Raw genomic sequence first — 18,705 nt, 5'->3', positions numbered from 1 at the left:
CTCTGTGCTCTCTCTCAGGACTAGGAGCAGCATGGTGCTCACTAGAGGTGAAAATATTAACTATTGCTAACAATCATCAATTTAGAAAACTTTAGATGAGCTGATAAGTTATTATTAGCTTGTTACCCAGACTAGCCTGTTAGCTTGTGATTATCAACTTAGACCCACATATTGTAAGGTAGGAAAATGTCAGGTTTGTGAAGAATAAATGCAGGCTTAATACTTAAAATACTCATGTGTTTGATGCTAATGCAGCTGCTGGTATCACAAGGCACCACAATATACTATCCACTTCTGTACCAACACTTACAGTAGGATAGGAGAAAAAAGTCATTTTTCTTACTTGTATTGCTTGTATTCTTACTGCTGTTTGGCTTTGTATGGCGGTGATGTGTTATCCATTTAATCCACACATGCATTAGGTTAAGCCTAGTCTGCTATGCCAAAATAATAACAAAATAATTATAAGATGATAGAATTTCACAAAATAATGTTCGATTTCATTCTTTTTTTTTTTCAGCATGTAATTTTGATGATCAAAGAATTTAAGCTTTTTCTATAGTTACACTTATTGTAAATCACCCTGGATTATTGTAGTTAGAGTTGATTATCTCTGTCTAGTAGATGAACACTTGACAGATATTTTGTTTGTTTTGATGAAAATGTTTATGCTGCAGGTGTGTGTGCGTGTGTGTGTGTGTATGTGTGCCATCTGAACAATGATTCACATGAGGAAGTTTGTATCCAAATGTCTTAAAAATGTTTCACCTACTTGGTGTAGTGACTTCATAAAATCATCTATTTGGACAATGTTTCACTTTTTGTAATGGGGTGACCACTCTAGTAAAAGTCATAAAATTGGGGCGCCCTGGTGGCTCACGGAGTAGGGGCGTACCATAAGCCTCAGTCCTTCCCGCAGCGACCCGGGTTCAACTCCGGCCCGTGGTCCCTTGCTGCATGTCCTCCCCTCGCTTTCTCTCCCATACCTTCCTGTCTCTCTCTCGCTATATCTCTCAAATAAAGCATAAAATGCCAAAAATAAATCTTTAAAAAAAAAAAAGTCATAAAATTTCATGCAGGAATGCTGCTGCTGTTTAAGTTTGACCCTGACATAATAGGAGGGTTAAGACACAAACACCTTCAAATGCTTCTTACCAGATATGCAGATTGCTGTAGGTTACTTATAGACACAAATACACACAGACACATATAAAACATACACACATTACATCATCAGCTATCTTCCGTCACCCTCAGACACTGTTTCCAAGCTATATTTGTTCTTGTCCTATTACTACATGGGCACAAAATGGTATGCCAGTTTATCTTTGTTTAATATATACGTCAGTGTACAACTCCTCTGTGTGCATGTATGTACCTTTCTGTGAAAATGTCATCTTCCATTAAAACTTTGGTCACCTTTCATGCTGCCTCCTGTTCCTCATCCTGACCACATTTGTACAGAATAAATTCTCATTACCATTTTTCATCTTTTCGTGATCTCACCTTCTCTCTAACTAAGCAAGGATCTACTATACACTCTTTAGTGTTTTGTAATACTTGATGTGATAAACACAATGTCACAACAGGTGTGTTTATTATGCTTTAAAGCTAGTCTTATCCACAGTGAAAGACAGGGCTGTTGTTAAGGCATGAAAGCCCAGGTCAGACTGGGTGAGATTGCCTCTGTCACACCAACATCAATCGTGTCTTGTCACTTCAGGTGACATTGCCCGGGTTAGTAAAACTGCAACAGAATGGCTAATCACTTCACAGTTACATAAAGGCCTGTTAGAAAACCTGTATGGCTGTTTCTGACAACGTGAAGCAGGGCAATGAAGGTGGTATCTATGGGTTTCTATGAGTCACTGTTACTGTAAAATAGTGTAATGTATCAAGCTTCTGTTTTGTGTACACCTTGCGGTACTCTGCTGCTATAGAAACACATTTTGAGTGAACCTTGTCTTTACAACAAACTGTCTTTGCTCATATTCAGTGATTACAGTAAATTTCAGAACCATAAATGTTCACTATATCTGTCTCTATATAAACTATATCCAGAATATCAGAATGCTTACTGTGTATAATATCAAAAAGATCACTACAGTTAAGTTTGTTGAAAACCCCTTGTTCTACTACTACTGCCACTATTTCTTCTACTACAGCTGCTACTACTACTTCTAATACTGCTACTACTACCTCTACTGTTACTACTACAACTACTGTTGCAACTAATACTGCTACTAATCCTGTTACTCCTACTACAACTACTAAAATTACTAAAGCTATTACTTTTGCCACTACTGCTATTACTGCTGGTAGTGTGCTATGACTGCTGCTGCTACTACTGCTGCTGCTGCTGCTTTTACAACTCCTACTAGCTGCCACTACTACTACTACTCTTGCTACTTCTGCTACTGATAGTCCAAATACTACTACTGATATTACCTATTCTATTCTATTGTATTCTATTCTACTATTGAGATTACAATTGCTCAAAAAGTTTGAATTTATTTAAATAAGCGCTGCTTGGTGTATTTAGCGTGAGCTTTAACATCCCCTCCTTCCACACCACACCTGTAAAGAAACAAAGATCAGATAGATATGGAAAGATGGCAATATCAGTTCACAAGACTCAAGTGTCTTCGAAACCTTAAGTAGAAGATCCAAACAAACCAGTGAATTTGAGCAAGTGATGCCCTATCCATGACAAGCCGCATCCATTAAGGAAGTGTAGAGCCTTTAGAGAGAAGAGCTATGAGGATCGCAAACACTTCCTCAAAGAAACTTCCATATGCTTCTACTGTTGTGCCTCCTCAAACCACCTTGCTAAGGACTGCAAAATGGAAGTAGAATGTAGTGAATACAGGAGTGTCCGTCATGTCTCAGCACTTCATCCTGGCAGCCATACACACTCAAGATGTGTGCTGGACTCAAGCAGACAGCTGGCATAAGAGCTGTGGGCTTTATCATTGAGTCATCGGATTGGAAGATAAATCTCCGACTACCTAAAGGCTGACATACTACTCTTGTTGGGAAGAGACATCTTACAGGTAAATAAAGTAAGAAAACAAATCATTGGACCCCATGACGCCCCATTTGCCCAAAAGCTGGACCTGGGGTGGGTCTAGAGCTGCAACGATTAATCGATTAATCGATTAATCGATTAATCGATTAGTTGTCAACTATTAAATTAATCGCCAACTATTTTGATAATCGATTAATCGGTTTGAGTAATTTTTTAAGAAAAATAAGTCAAAATTCTCTGATTCCAGCTTCTTAAATGTGAATATTTTCTGGTTTCTTTACTCCTCTATGACAATAAACTGAATATCTTTGGGTTGTGGACAAAACAAGACATTTGAGGACGTCATCTTGGGCTTTGGGAAAAACTGATCGTCATTTTCCACCATTTTCTGACATTTTATAGACCAAACAACTTATCGATTAATCGAGAAAATAATCGACAGATTAATCGACAATGAAAATATTTGTTAGTTGCAGCCCTAGGTGGGTCGTCATCGGCGATGTCTGTCTGGGAGGTGCACATAGGCCATCTCAAGTGGACACATTCAAGACATCCATCCTTGAAAATGGCTGTCCAACCTACCTGACACCATGCATCAGCCAAATCAAAGTCAAAGAGATAGTCGCTTAAACTTCTCCTGATAAAGACCTTCCACTGCTGGGTGACCCAGACAGTGCATCATCAGAGAGATTAGTCCAGTCTGTCTTTCATCATCCCACCAGTGTCCACAAGCTTGTACCACCGATCGATGATGTCCGCTTCCTTCAGATCATGGATACAGAGGTCTGTCAAGATGGCTCCAATAGCTGGGTGGCGCCACTGCCATTCCAGTCGCTTAGGCGACGGTTACCAGAGGTGGAAAGTAACTAAGTACATTTACTCAAATACTGTACTTAAGTACAATTTTGAGGTACTTGTACTTTACTTGAGTATTACCATTTTATGCTACTTTATACTTCTACTCCACTACATTTCAGAGGGAAATATTGTACTTTTTACTCCACTACCTTTATTTGATAACTTAAGTTACTAGTTACTTTGCAGATTCAGATTATTAATACAAAATATAATCAACTGATAAATTGTGATGTATTAGTATAGATTACTGTAAGCTACCCTGCAGTATATAAAGTAGTGGAAATCAGCCCCACCTTTTCCAGCTGCAACATTAAAATGATGCTTACAAATTAATGCATCAATAATTATAATTCAATAATATAATATATACTGTATTATTCTGAAATGGGCCATTCTGCATAATGAGTATTTTTACTTTTGTTGCTTTAAGTACATTTTGATGCTAATACTTTTGTACTTTTTGAATGCTGGACTTTTACTTGTAACAGAGTATTTTTATACTGTGGTATTTCTACTTTTACTTAAGTAAAAGATCTGAGTACTTCTTCCACCACTGACGGTTACCTAACAACCGAGAATATGCCCATAATTGCCTCTTTTCTCTTCACCAAACTCTCGACAAGAGGCCACAGATGAAAGCACATTAACTAGAGTTTATGGAGAAGATGCTCATCAACCAACATGCAGAGATGACATTTCTGCACTGGCACATCGAGAAGGCACTTCGAGAAAGTCAAGAGTGCTGGTCCTTCCCTTCATTTGGTGTCTACCATCCTAGAAAACCAGAGCAGATCCGATTCGTTTTTGATTCCAGCCTCCATTCAAGGCAGTTTCACTCAATGACATGCTTCTCACAGGGCCTGATCCTGTAACACTGCTGAAATTCAGCATGTTTCACTGTTTTGTCGTGAGGGAGGACCACAGGGACTTTCTCTGCTTCCTGTGGTATGGCAACAACAACCTCTGCAGTGATGTCATCAACTACAGGATGTGTGTGCATATCTTTGGCAAAAGCCCATCCCTTGCTGTAGCTATTTATGGTCTCAGGAGGGCAGAGGAAGAGGACTATGGGAGTGACACCAGGAGGTTCATCAAGCACGACTTCTACGTTGATGATGGACTAAAGTCATCCAAGCAGAGGCCATCAGCATTCTCAGGCGAGCTCAGGAAATGCTTGCTGCAAACCCGCAGACCCGCAGTATTAAAGGCATCAATTGTGATTCCGACACACATATCCCAGCTTAGGCCCACCGAACCCAAGTTCAAATCCACAGTACTGAAAATGTCCTCTGCAGTTGTAGTGGTGGGAAGATCTCTAGTGCAGAGAACTTACTCCTGCAAGTCCCCTTCCCACACATGCCTCACATAAACAAGTAAAATCGCATAGTGAGATATGTCTGTGGATTCGTCCATCTGTAATGCATAGTGAGCACTTGCCTTGATGCGAGCTGTGGTCTGTTGGTTGATGTCATCGGACATTTCTTCAACCCGCTTACTTATGGTATCAGTTTATCCACTGCAGATTGATCCAGCACCTCTCTGACCATGTCAACGGCTGCAGGTAAGATAAGACCTTCTGCAATGGTGTGGGGCTTCTTGGACTTTGCAATATGGTGAGCTATGTGGTAAGATGCACGGAGTGCCTGCTCTTGCTTGGAACATGAAGACGTTAGACACTTTTGCGATGCCTTAAGATCCTGGAGTCATCTTTGAATGCACTCGACAGGTTTGTCTTTATAAGCGGAGTGTTTCGTTTCTAAATGGCATTTGATTTTTGATGGCTTCATGCTTTCATGTGCCAGCACTTCGCTGCACACATCACACTGAGGTTTTGGTCCCTCTCTTTTGTCCTCAATGTAAGAAAACCCATATTTAATGTAGTCGGTGTCGTATTTGCCTTTCGCCATGTTTACAAATGCTCAAATGACCGCGTTACTGTCATGACAACGCTGGCAGCAAACGCTACTGCACGCGCGCTGCATAATGGTATGTCCTTCAAAATAAAAGCGCAGCATCAGAAATTCTGTAGACTTTTTCCCTCAACTTATTTTTTTTTCATGCACACATCGGCGACCCACTCAAAATGGGCCCGGGACGCGACCCACCAGTTGAGAACCAATGCGTTAGATGATCAGATCATCATCAGATGGCGGCCTTACCAGCTGAACGCCTGCAAGTAGCACCACCTTTTACCTACGTGGGCACTGATGTCTTCGGGCCTTGGGAAGTGGTCTCATGCAGGACTAGAGGAGGACACACCAACAGCAAACGGTGGGCCGTGTTGTTCTCATGCATGTGCATCACAGCTGTACACATAGAAGTCATTGAGACCATGAGTGCCAGCAGCTTCATAAATGCCTTAAGAAGGTTTTTTGTGCTCAGGGACCCAGAAAAGCAGATACACTCGGATTGCGGCACTAATTTCATCGGTGCTTGCCGAGAGCTGAAAATGGATGCACCAAGCCCCAGCTTGGGAAATGTGTAGAAGTACCTCAAACACCAGAAGTGTACTTGGGTCTTCAATCCTCCCCATGCTTCCCACATGGGTGCCATGTGGGAGCGAATGATAGCTATCGCCCGTCACATACTCAACTGTATGCTCCTCCAAAACGGATTGTCTTGCCAGGATAAAATGTTGTCTCCACCTATAATGCATCGGGGATACACTTCACTACACTACAGCAATGAGGGTAACAGCAATGATAATTTCACCTGCTTGCACACTAACCCTTTATATTAATTTCATGGCTACACAATTGACGTTTTGTACCACATGCCTCATATAAATTATAATGAAGGGAGAGTTGTGATATCAACTCAACTTGCGGGCCATGGGAAAATCAACCGTCAGACGGTTACTTCTTGCACTTGACAGCCATTCTACTGTTTACATTTCCAGGCACTTCCTTGATTTCTTCTTCAGTAGTCATAACTTACAACAGTTGGACTTTATGGCACGTACTGCCACCAAACGGCCGAATGACAGTATAGACATGGTGAAAACTAGGCACCATAGCCTTTACATCCGGTTATGTTGCACAACACAGCACAGTGCTTTTTGCAGTGTTGATAAACATGAGCTATATTCTATGCAAAAAAGGTTAGATTTACCATTTTTTATTCAAGTACAATAAAAAAAGTATATATAATAAACCCACTCCTATACTATACCCACTAAAATGTAATAAGCCAGAAATAAATTACAGCGCATTGTCAACAAATCATCCAAAATCATTGGCATCCCCCTCCCATCAATCGAATCACTTCATCACAAACGGACAGTGAAAAGGGCAAGAATAATTTCTGACCCCACTCACCCAGCACACCATGTTTTCCAGCTGTTGCCCTCTGGGAGGCGCTACAGTTCTCTGCTGACCAAAACAACCTGTTTTAAAAACAGCTTCTTTCCAACTGCCATACAGACTCTGAACTCCCTCTGACAATTCCATTTTGTCTATGCTGTGTCTATGATGTTCTGTGTCATATTCAGTTATCTCTTACTATGGCCATCAAACGTTGTGCAATATATGTTATGTTTACTCTACTGTGATGTGGGTCCTGTACTGTATATTGTACTGATTGTATGTTGTACTGATGTTTTTATGTTGGAACCTTGCTTAATGTATTGAAAACAAATTCCACCAGCCTGGCTGTGAGGTCATTAAAGAATCTAATCTAATCTAATCTAATCTAATCTAATCTAATCTAATCTAATCTAATCTAATCTAATCTAATCAGTGGGTCTTGACCTTTTTGGCATGTGACCAACAAAATTATAACCTGTAATATCCTGATATGTGCTTGAACAGAGTGATGAATTGATTATTTTATAAAAAAGTAAGCATTGGTATATACCTGAGAAATGATAATACAGCTCCATATAAGAAATATGATGTATGCATCCCATAAATCATTCCTCTTTCAGGCCTGTTGATTTGTTTTAACATTACGTATCTAGCATCAATGCGCTCTCATTCTGGACTTCAGATTTATCATCCTCCTTGTCCGCTTTGCTGGTGTTGGTACTCGTTAATGTTAGTTCCTGTGGTGGCCGCTGGGTTTTCACTTTGAATACGTCCCACCTCCCAGGGATCAGCCCGTTGTTGAAGAGCAGTGAAGCCAGGCAGGAGAACGACAGAGTGGCGAAGATGGTAGACAGCATGCAGATGGTCCTGATGGGGGAGCGCTGGACGTAAACACCGTCCTCCAGAGTGCACCCTGGGAAGTGGAGGACGGTCGGTAGCCCTAGAAACGGATCCCCGCACAACACTCTCAGCGACACCCCGACCAGAAAGCCCATGACGGAGCCGTAGCCGTTGGAGATGCTGAAGAAGAGGACGCAGATGAGTTGAGGGAACATGATGGTGTAGGTTATGTCTGAGCCCAGGATCCAGAACACCATGATGCTGTTGTCTAGGAAGGTGAGCGCCGTGCCGGCCAAGCCCACCACTACCACCGTGACTCGGATCACCCACTGGATCTCCCTGTCTGATGCCTGGAGGGAAGGGAGACACAGGGACAAAAACACCTGGAGGCTTTTCTCTCACCTTCTGATCTCTCTCAGACACAGTAAATTACCCCTGGACCATCTTACCTTGGTCCTCACAATGTTCTTGTAGATGTTGGTGGAGAAGATGGAAGTGGCCGACAACAGAGCAGAGTCTGTCGACGACATCGCCGCGGCGGCTACGGCTCCGATCCCGATGATGGAGATGTAGTTTGGAGTGAGGTGCTGCAGAGCGATGGGCAGGACCAGACCGGCCTCCCCACGCTCGTATGGAGACGGGGAGCCGTACGAGGTCAAGTTCCAGTCTGAGACCCAAACATACAATTGGGACATCAGGCAAAATAGCAAGTCCAGGGCCTAGCGTGTAAGCTTAGTGTGTGGACACACTTTCACTATCTAAGGTGGGGAAGAAAGAATGTTTAAAAGATGAGGATGGTTACACTCTATTCTATTCTGTTCTGTTCTATTCTATTGCAATAAATCCGTTGTACCTGTTGATGCTGCGACGGCTCCGATCAACACTGAAGGGATTCCAAAGATGAAGATGACAGCAGCTGCAGTGAAGCAGGTGATCCTGGCTGTGGCTGAAGACGAGGCTGACAGGGTCCGCTGGTGGAAGTCCTGATAGCCCAGGTTACCAAAAGCCTCATAAAAAAAACAGTGGAAACCACCGTTACTACATTTGCTTTGAGCCATATTATTCACTTTCCAAATTGAAAAAAAGGATTGGATTGGACTAAAGGAAGGGCCCCCAAAACATCCATCCTCACAACTCCAAAAGTCCTTGCAACTCAAAAAGCATATACATTTTTGAAGGGTTGCATGTAGTGTCTGAAATTAAATTTTGGCTCACCTGTCAAGAACTGATAAATGAAAAAGGAATTATTTGCCAAGAATAATTTTTACCAGACAAAATAATGAATGAACATTTTTTCATAGAAATGTGTCACCCTACCCATTGTCAATGCTATTTTATGTATAGAATGTTAACTGAAAAAAAATGTGCATGTGTGCAGGCCTATTCCTATATGTGGCAATGTCTGTAAATCTCTGTGTGAGAATGAATACTAGGCATATGTAATGAAGTGAAAATAACTTGCTGGTAGATAATATAACTGCAGTAAAGTGAAAAGTAGACCTCATATCAAAAAAACTTGCTACTCTTAGATTATCTGCAGTGCTCATGAACGTTTGCATGTGTCCCGACCTGAAAACTGAAGCATGTAAGCCTTACCAGCAGTAAGAAATTATCAATCCACCTCCAGGCTCTTTCTGCTTCCAATGTACCGACCCAGGGAGCCTGAAAGGTAAAGTTGAATGCAGTCTTGGTGATGTCAGCTGACGAGGGGTTCATCAGGATGAAAGGGACACACAGCCACTGCATGAAACACAAGGAACCACTGACATAAACATTTGGAGGGGAAATGCACTTGATATACTCTGCTACATGATGAGTTTTTGGTAAAAACACATTCTTCCCTTGTTGAGTGTGACTTGTTACCAAACGCCCAATCGTGCAATTTTAGCATGAGACCGTCATATTTGGTGAAGACATCAGAATAACTCACCATACTGATGAATATGAGAATTAGTTGTATGATGTCTGTGTAGGCTACAGAGTAGAGGCCTCCCAGCAGTGTGTACACAATGGCTACTGCAGCGGAGATCCAGATGCAAACAGTGTAGGGCAAATCCAGAATCACACTCATGGTCGCACCTACAAAGGTAATTCAGAAACAAGTCAGCATGTTTCCTATGAAAATAAAAATGATCAGAATACCAAAAAGAATCAAAAGAAACCAGCAAGATGGCTGACTTGAGGTGACAGTTGAGTGCTTTTCCCTAAGGATAACTGTTTGACAGTGGTTGGTTTGTGGCAGAGCACCCAGTCAAAGTTGGGAGAGGTATATTTGTTTAATACCATGTATGCTGAAAAATCTGTATACGAATATAAATGAGTACAATCACTGAATATCTGTCATCTCCTTTTGTATAGGCTATATCTAGGTTTTGGACGCATGTGGTCTAGAGTTTTGTGTGTTTGACTCACGCAGCACACTTCAGCCTGCTTCAACACTTCACTGGCTGATATGCTCAGAATTCTTCCTGCAATTCTACAAAGAGGGAAAGTGCTGCTGCCTCTCAAAATCACAAATGGCGGTAATGAATGCAGCACACATAGGATGATAAGACGCAGCTTGGGCTTCCTAGAAGTAGGACTGTCATACTACAAAAACGGAATTCATAATCAGCAGTGCCTTGTGCCAGTTTTTTAGGCTAATTTTCTCTCGCCATCTGGCTACTTTCCTGGTTGGATTGAACAAACATGTAAAACGACTAAAAGCAAAGAGACAAGTTATGTAGACAGAAACGCTTACAAGTGCATTCATTTATGATTAAAATAACTGATTTATTAATCAATAACTAATAGTATACACTGCATGGAGAATTAAACAGTCCATTAATATGCATTACAAGTGAGAAGGCCAGTAGCTCGCTATAAAGCTGAATGACAGGCGGAGATTTCTTTTTCCATTGATGAGGCGGGGTTTATCCATGAAGAGTATTTTTCTGCTAAATGCATGCAACATAGAGTCTTCAGTCATTTACCAATATGAGACATGACAGAACAGATCAACATGGTGTAATTTATGTGTAATTTCATGTGAGATGCATAATAACTTAATAACTGTAACCTTTTGCACATTTACATTTTATATTTACACCATGGCATTATTGCTACACTGCATGGTCAAAGAAGAGAGGCAAATTCAGGTCAGTCAGTCAGGGATGAGACACGTCACTCCTCAAACTTCATGGTCATTTTTCTGCAAATCATGTCTGTTTAGAAGGAAGTACAAGTTCTGCTACTGTGAAACTTTACCTTTAAAACTTTATCTTTGATGTCAATGTCACTTACCTAAGCCGATCAGAGTTCCAGTCACCCAGATGATATCAGATATAAGCGGTGCCACAGACAGGACTCCACTCAGGACCTTCCCATACTTAATCTGGAACGGGTCCATCATGGTCACATATTTTCTGTCTCGCATTGGCTTGGCGAAGAAAAGTCCACCTTTATAATTCAACCACAGACAGCAAGATAGATTTGCATTGGTGTGGCTGTCATTACGACACAACATCACAGACAAATATTTGGTGCAGAAACCTCATGAGTAATATGTCACTGTGATCACGCCCAGAATATGACATTATTGACTGGCAGGATGGCAGGCAATTATTGTGAAATGTATCACTCCTGTGAAATTTTTTGGCTAATATGATTTGCAGGATGGGGCTATTTGAATTCCAATATCTTTCGTTCTGTATAGTAATTCTCATCAAAGCAGTCAGCATAGGCCTTACATTTTCTCTTCATAAAGCACAACAGAGCCACAGGTGAGATCTCAAACAGGTTATATGGCATTTTCCTACACTGGGCCATATTTCTGTTAGTGCAGTAAAAACTGGTTTTCCAGAGCTGAGACACCTGATCCACAGACTTGTTTTGAATTTCCTTGCACTGCATGCCTTTAAAGGCATTCCAACACAATTGAGACTGTGCAGGGCATTGTGGAATGCATGATATGTTTCATATTTTGATCAATGTCTGCCCTTTAGATCAGTTTTGGCAATACAGTATTTACTGTATTTCACATTGACCAATAATTCCCCTCACTCTCTTTGATTCCTGCATACTTTGCTCATATAAATTTGTATCTTTTTCAAATTAATTTCAGATTCAATCTTGCTGGTGAAGTGAGAGAAAGCAGAGTTGCATTTAGGCTGCTACTAAGGATGTCAGTGTGATTTGCTGTCCAGTTGAAATGAAACCTACACCCTTGCTGATGATTGACTTTTCATTGCACAGTATTCAGTTACTGACATCTTGTCTCATCCTATGAACTGATGTTTGTCCGTATAGTAGCTATCTCCCTATCAATAAAGTGCTAGTCTTAATAGCTTCTCAGAATTGATAACTATTTAGATTCTAACTACTTATCAAACTGGTATTGTCATTAAAAGCTTGTCTTACCGACAGTGAAAGACAGGGCTGCTGTTACTGGCATGACAGCCCAGGTCAGTCCCATACTAGGAGTGTAAACTGCCTCTGTCAGACCAAGGATGAAGCCCCCTCCGACAAATGTAGCTGTAGGAAGCACAATGCACACACACACACACACACACACACACACACACACACACACACACACACACACACACACAGACACAGACACAGTCCAGTTCTACACAGACATCACAGCAAAATCACAGGCCTAAGTCCTTATATGAAGATTATATACCATAGGAGATAAAAATGCCATAAAGTGTGTTGAATAAGGTCACTATATACACTATAGGTTCCTATACAAATACTTAACAGATTTTTTTGGTTAAAGCATTTCATTTTCTGTGGACCCAGGTAGGGTAGCTAATGGTGATATTTCCACACTAATGTAACATGAGGGTTCGATGGTGGTGGTTGGATCACTTTCAAATAAGAGAAACAGCTGGATGGAGACAGATATTAAACAGCACTTTACTTTCTCCACACATCACTTTTTTACAACCACAACACTTTCTTGTTCTGACTCCCATGTGTCTGAACTAACCAATCAGAAGCAAGGACTTAAACTAAGGTAAAAGTGAGGGAAGCACAGAGGTAGATTCAGCAGATTATTACAGCTGTTTTAAAAATGCAGATGTAAGGATTTAAACATGTAAATATGTAAATAATAATTGTGTAAACATAAATATGTAAATAGTTTACTGTGTAAACATAATAAATATATTTTTTGTAAATTAACTAAAATATATGAATTAACTAAAATATATGTATTAATTTAACTGCTAAACCTTACACTAATACAAATCAAATATACATATCCAACAGGTGTAGGCTAAATCATTTCACTCGTTTGGTCACAACAGTCGCCCTACTGTAGATTGCACTGGTCCAGTCCGACACCATGCAGCCTGTTCTATACTCGCCTGTCATGGTGAAGATTCCCACCACCAAGCTGATCCCGCGGTTCCCCAGCAGAGTCATCTCGGTCCGGTCTCCCCGGCTCCTCTCCTCCACCCGCCTGGACCGGACCGAGGCCCAGATGCCGGTGCCCAGCACCAGCAGGTAGAAGAGCACCAACACCACCAGTCCTGGGATGTTCAGGCTCATGTTGGCAGACTCTGACTGACTGCCTCACTGGATGAATTAGACACAATTACGTGTTGGAACAAGAAGAACCAGAAATGATAGGCCTACTATTTATTACAATAAAACTCTACAGTAGACCTACCTTTCTATTTGTTATTCTAGCTCAGCATTAACTTAACATTAGTGCGATCTTCTTAAAAATTTCGCATAATTATTAATAATTAGGGAGATTTCACGACTCACGTCGGGCTTTTATTTTGAAAAGAAAATGCGCTTCGCGAAAGAATGGGAAATGAACCCCCCGCCTTCTCTCCTTTCCCAAGTTGTGAACTACATATTAATAAAGTGGCTGGTGTAGGTTAGAAATATGAGATTTATTATGAGATAGTATCTCATAATTATGACTTAGCATCTCATAATTATGAGATAGTATCTCATAATAATGACTCAGCATCTCATAATAATGACTTTGCATCTTACAATTATGAGATAGTATCTCATAATAATGACTTAGCATCTCATAATTATGAGATAGTATCTCATAATAATGACTCAGCATCTCATAATAATGACTTTGCATCTTACAATTATGAGATAGTATCTCATAATTATGACTTAGCATCTCATAATAATGACTTAGCGTCTCATAATTATGAGATAGTATCTCATAATAATGACTTAGCATCTCATAATAATGACTTAGCGTCTCATAATAATGACTTAGCGTCTCATAATTATGACTTAGAATCTCATAATTATGACTTAGTATCTCATAATAATGACTTAGCGTCTCATAATTATGAGATAGTATCTCATAATAATGACTTAGCATCTCATAATAATGACTTGGCGTCTCATAATAATGACTTGGCGTCTCATAATAATGACTTAGCGTCTCATAATTATGACTTAGAATCTCATAATTATGACTTAGTATCTCATAATTATGAGAAAGCGTCTCATAATAATGACTTAGCATCTCATAATTATGACCTAGTATCTCATGATTTTGAGATATCATCTCATACTAATGACTTAGCATCTCATAATTATGAGATAGTTTCTCATAAATATGACTTAGTATCTCATAATTATGAGATAGTATCTCATAATAATGACTTAGCATCTCATAATTATGACTTAGCATCTCATAATTATGAGATACAAAGTCATACTATTGAGAAAAAAATCTCACTTGATGAAAAAAAAAAAAAATGTGCCAGATTTGTTTTAACAGGTGGCGGAAACGGGCTTCCATAACTTCTGATTACGCAACGCAAGACGGTCTTAATGGGATGACTGACAGGTGGACGCCTGTGACTATGTTAATGCAGTCTCGAAATGCATTTGCAATTGCATTTTGCCAGGGAATCAGTGCAGTGGCGAGTGTATTAAATGGCAAAGACAGGAGGCGCTGTTTCGCTTTTTACATTTGGATAACCATTTACATTTTGCCACCTTTACAGCATAATATTGTCTTTGATAATGAAATGTAAAATGCCCTATTAGAGAGTGCAAAACCATATAAGGTAAATGACATATCAATTATAATTTTGTCACCATTATTGCATTATCACATGAAACATATCTATGCAGTTCGGGAAATACAATTTTTACATCATCATTTGAATAAAGCCAAAAATAAAGCGTGCGAATCTCTGTTTAAATGAAATGCAAATGACGTTATTGAATTAGAGTTTTCATTTTGAGCCAAAAACTGCACATACAAGTGGCAAATTTAAATTCAAATGTAGGATTACATGGCCATTTTACATATTACATTTCCATTTGAATTATGCATGCAATACACTTCCATAGGTTTCCACTTGTGTGGATTTGATCAACACCTGCAAGGGAAATCAGGGCTGTCGGAGATGTTTTTCTGAAAATTGACTGAGAAAAAAGTAGTTTTTGTTTTGTTTATTTGATTTTTGATTTTTTTTTAGCGTGAATCTATCTTTCAACAATTCTTGATGCTACAGAAGTGAATGATAAAAAAAAGTAACTACAAGGCTGTTATATCAAGGCCAGGACTATGGAAGAGGATTAGGACCACATTCTTAGTTTAAAGAGTAACTAAACCCCAAACCTAAATCTGTGGTGAAGCCTGACACCTAATGGTGAAAAGTAGGGTACTGAACTGGCCTTCTCCTATTGGCTGGTCTTTGTGCCAGGTGATGTCACCACCTGTTGTACTCTATAGAAGGTGACATCACAGGGCACAGAGACCAGCCAATAGCAGAAGGCCAGTTCAGTACCCTACTTTTCACCATACTCTACTAACGTTAACGTTACCGCTTGTTGCTTCGGGAGACGCCATTACTGTTTTGCCAGTGGCAGCATGTATTTCACGTCATCAACTACGACGCAGTCCCTGATTGGCCTGGTTACATTGTAATTTCAGGAAATCGATGTGGGCGGCTAGAAGTCCAGACTGATCCGTGGAGCGAAACAGAATGTGAGGTCACGTGATCAGGATGGCCAAAAATGTTGCTTTCAAAGGCAGCTTCCAGCATTATGGAGCCATTATATGGAACCAACTAAACAGATCCACCAGGGAATAATCAAACTTGCAGGCCTTCAAACATGAACTCAAAGCGAGACTTTAATACACACACATTGCCATGTTTGTAATTGCAATTGTTTTTTAATTGTTGTTTTGTTTCGTTTTAGTATATGTACCCAGGACTCCCTGGAAACCAGTGTAATTACTGAGTGGACTATCCTGGTAAAATAAAGTTGAGCTGAACTGAACTGAACTACATTTTGTGTTTTAAAGGTCAAAGCTCATGATTAGGCCTATATCAGCAAAAATTATACCATTCAATGCAGCTATACGTATTATCCACTTCTGTACCAACAATACTTTCAGTGGGAGAAAAAAAACATTTTTCTCACTTTAATTGCTTGTGTTCTGTTTGGCTTTGTATGGCGGTGATGTGTTATCCATTTGTTCCGTACATGCATCAGGTTAGTTGGCAGCCACACTGATCCATCAGAAAATGTACAGAATTATTGACGGATAGATTTCTGTCCGTTGGTTTGTTTTGGAACGTCAACATGTTTGATGAATAACCACTCATTGCTTGTCTACTCCTCTGCTAACATAAGTAAGAACGCTAACACTGGTAAGAATGTACAGAGTAGTCAGCAACAACAGTTTTAAATATCTTAAATAACAATTGAATAAATAGTTTTTGTCCTTTGAACATGTGTGAAGACTTTCAAAACTTTAGGATTTACAGCCAGGAAGCACACAACACGTTGGGCCATGCTGGCAAGTTAGCTTACTGTATAATAGCAGGTGTAGCTGATAGCAGGTGGTGCTCTGTGGGGTGTGCAACGAGGGAGGGATAAAGACAATGAGGTCACATTTTGATTGGATCGTGCCCCTTGTTACGTATGAAAGTCATTTTTAATCCCACAACCACAAAAAACGGTTCCTAAATTCATTATCAGAGTTTAGTGACATTTTCACACTCAAGGATGACAAAAATAGCCATTATAATGAGTGATTGGATATCATCACTGTCAGGTGAAAAACAGTGATATTTTGGTCAGCTTTTCCCTCCTGTTATGTTAGCAAATCCGTTACATCTCTTTATCTCTTGACCCAGAATGGCTGAACCAGCTCACAGCAGTCACAATAAATATTTTATCCCCCAATAGTAATTTACCTTATTTAACCCAACTCGTCACCCATCGGTTTTTTATTTCATAGTCCATACAGACTGTATTTCCTTTATGATACATCACTCATTTTCATTAGAAAACAGATATTTTGCAGCATCTTATTGATTATATTGACTGTAATAGATGTAGGATGCATATTTCGTATTTGACTATCTCTGTCTAGTATGTGTGCACTTTACAGATATTTTGTCTTGATATAATTGACTTGACATAATCGACGCATACACAACATTTATGCTACAGAGGTGTGTGTCTGTGTGCGGGTGTGTATACAACCTGAACCATGTGTTCACAGGAGACAATATTTGTTTTTGTGTGTGTGTGTGTGTGCTTGACCCATCTGGACAATGATTCACATGAGAAAGTTTGCATATCCAAATTTCTTGACCAATGGGTCAAATTTGACCTCTAATCTTTGGACCCACATGGTGTAGAGATTTTATAAAATTATCTATGTGGACAATGTTTCACTTTTTGTAATGGGGTGGCCACTCAAAATTTCATGCAGAAAAAATAAAATATATGGGGTTTTCACTGCTGTTTAAGTCAGAAACTGATCAGTTTTGACCCTGACATAATAGGAGGGTTAAGACACAAAATGCTGTGCTCACATTCAAGTGCAAAACTTTAAATCACATGCTCAAATGTCAGAATGCAACCACCTCAGATACAATACAATGTTCAAATGCTTCTTACCAGATATGCAGATAGCTCAGTCGATGCAACATGTGCTTTCAGTCATGCCTCATTACTTCGGCTGTGTCAAGTTTTTAATATTATGACTATTCCATGATGAGCCCGCAGTACTTGTCCTAGTGATAACCTATCTGTCACAAACACATCTTCATAGTGTCAGTGCCAGCCTTATCAACACTGCCCTTCACGGTCTCCTCTGCTGCGTCAGTTGCACATTGGCTCCTTGCTCTGTAGTTGTATGATTTACTCAAACTCCCCGTCATTCACAAACACTAATCCTAGTGCACATACGTACACATAGCCACTTATAGACACACACACCCAGACATACACACATTACATCATCAGCTATCTTCCATCACTCAGCCCTCATACAATGTTTCCAAGCTATATTTGTTCTTGTCCTATTACTACATGAGCACAAAACGGTATGCTAGCTTATCTTTGTATCTTTGTATTTCTTTTTATATAAGTCAGTGTTACAACTCGTCTGTGTGCATGTATGTACCTTTCTGTGAAAACGTCATCTTCCATTAAAACTTTGGTCAACTTTCATGCTGCCTCCTGTTCCTCATCCTGACCACATTTGTACAGTTAAATTCTCATTACCATTTTTCATCTTTTACTGATCCCACCTTCTCCCTAACTTAGCGAGGATCCTCTGTACACTCTTTAGTACTTCCTAATACTGTGATAAAAATGGGTCATATAATGGATCCTCAGAGAACTAGTTTGACTCATGGGCTCAATGAACCTTCAACACAATGT

General features: G+C 40.0%; 1 protein-coding gene across 1 annotated transcript; it reads right to left on the bottom strand.

The window, feature by feature from the left end:
- Positions 1 to 6,918: 6,918 nt before the first annotated feature.
- Positions 6,919 to 18,003, bottom strand: LOC139640963 (high-affinity choline transporter 1-like). Its single transcript, XM_071515165.1, has 9 exons — positions 17,938 to 18,003; positions 13,386 to 13,596; positions 12,430 to 12,543; positions 11,314 to 11,469; positions 9,962 to 10,110; positions 9,628 to 9,771; positions 8,885 to 9,038; positions 8,481 to 8,698; positions 6,919 to 8,381 (listed from the first exon to the last, which is right to left on the bottom strand). The coding sequence occupies exons 2-9, from the start codon at positions 13,567 to 13,569 to the stop codon at positions 7,833 to 7,835; spliced, it is 1,668 nt and encodes a 555-aa protein (XP_071371266.1). The 5' UTR covers positions 13,570 to 13,596; positions 17,938 to 18,003; the 3' UTR covers positions 6,919 to 7,832.
- Positions 18,004 to 18,705: the final 702 nt, after the last annotated feature.

The sequence above is a fragment of the Centroberyx affinis genome, unplaced genomic scaffold (assembly GCF_046629955.1).
Source record: "Centroberyx affinis isolate AG114_WGS23_722 - 3 ecotype Tasmania unplaced genomic scaffold, CSIRO-AGI_Caff_v1 ptg000318l_1, whole genome shotgun sequence".
Taxonomy (NCBI): domain Eukaryota; kingdom Metazoa; phylum Chordata; class Actinopteri; order Beryciformes; family Berycidae; genus Centroberyx; species Centroberyx affinis.
The sequence above is the reverse complement of the archived record's forward strand: the minus strand, read 5'-3'. Positions and strand labels throughout refer to the sequence as shown.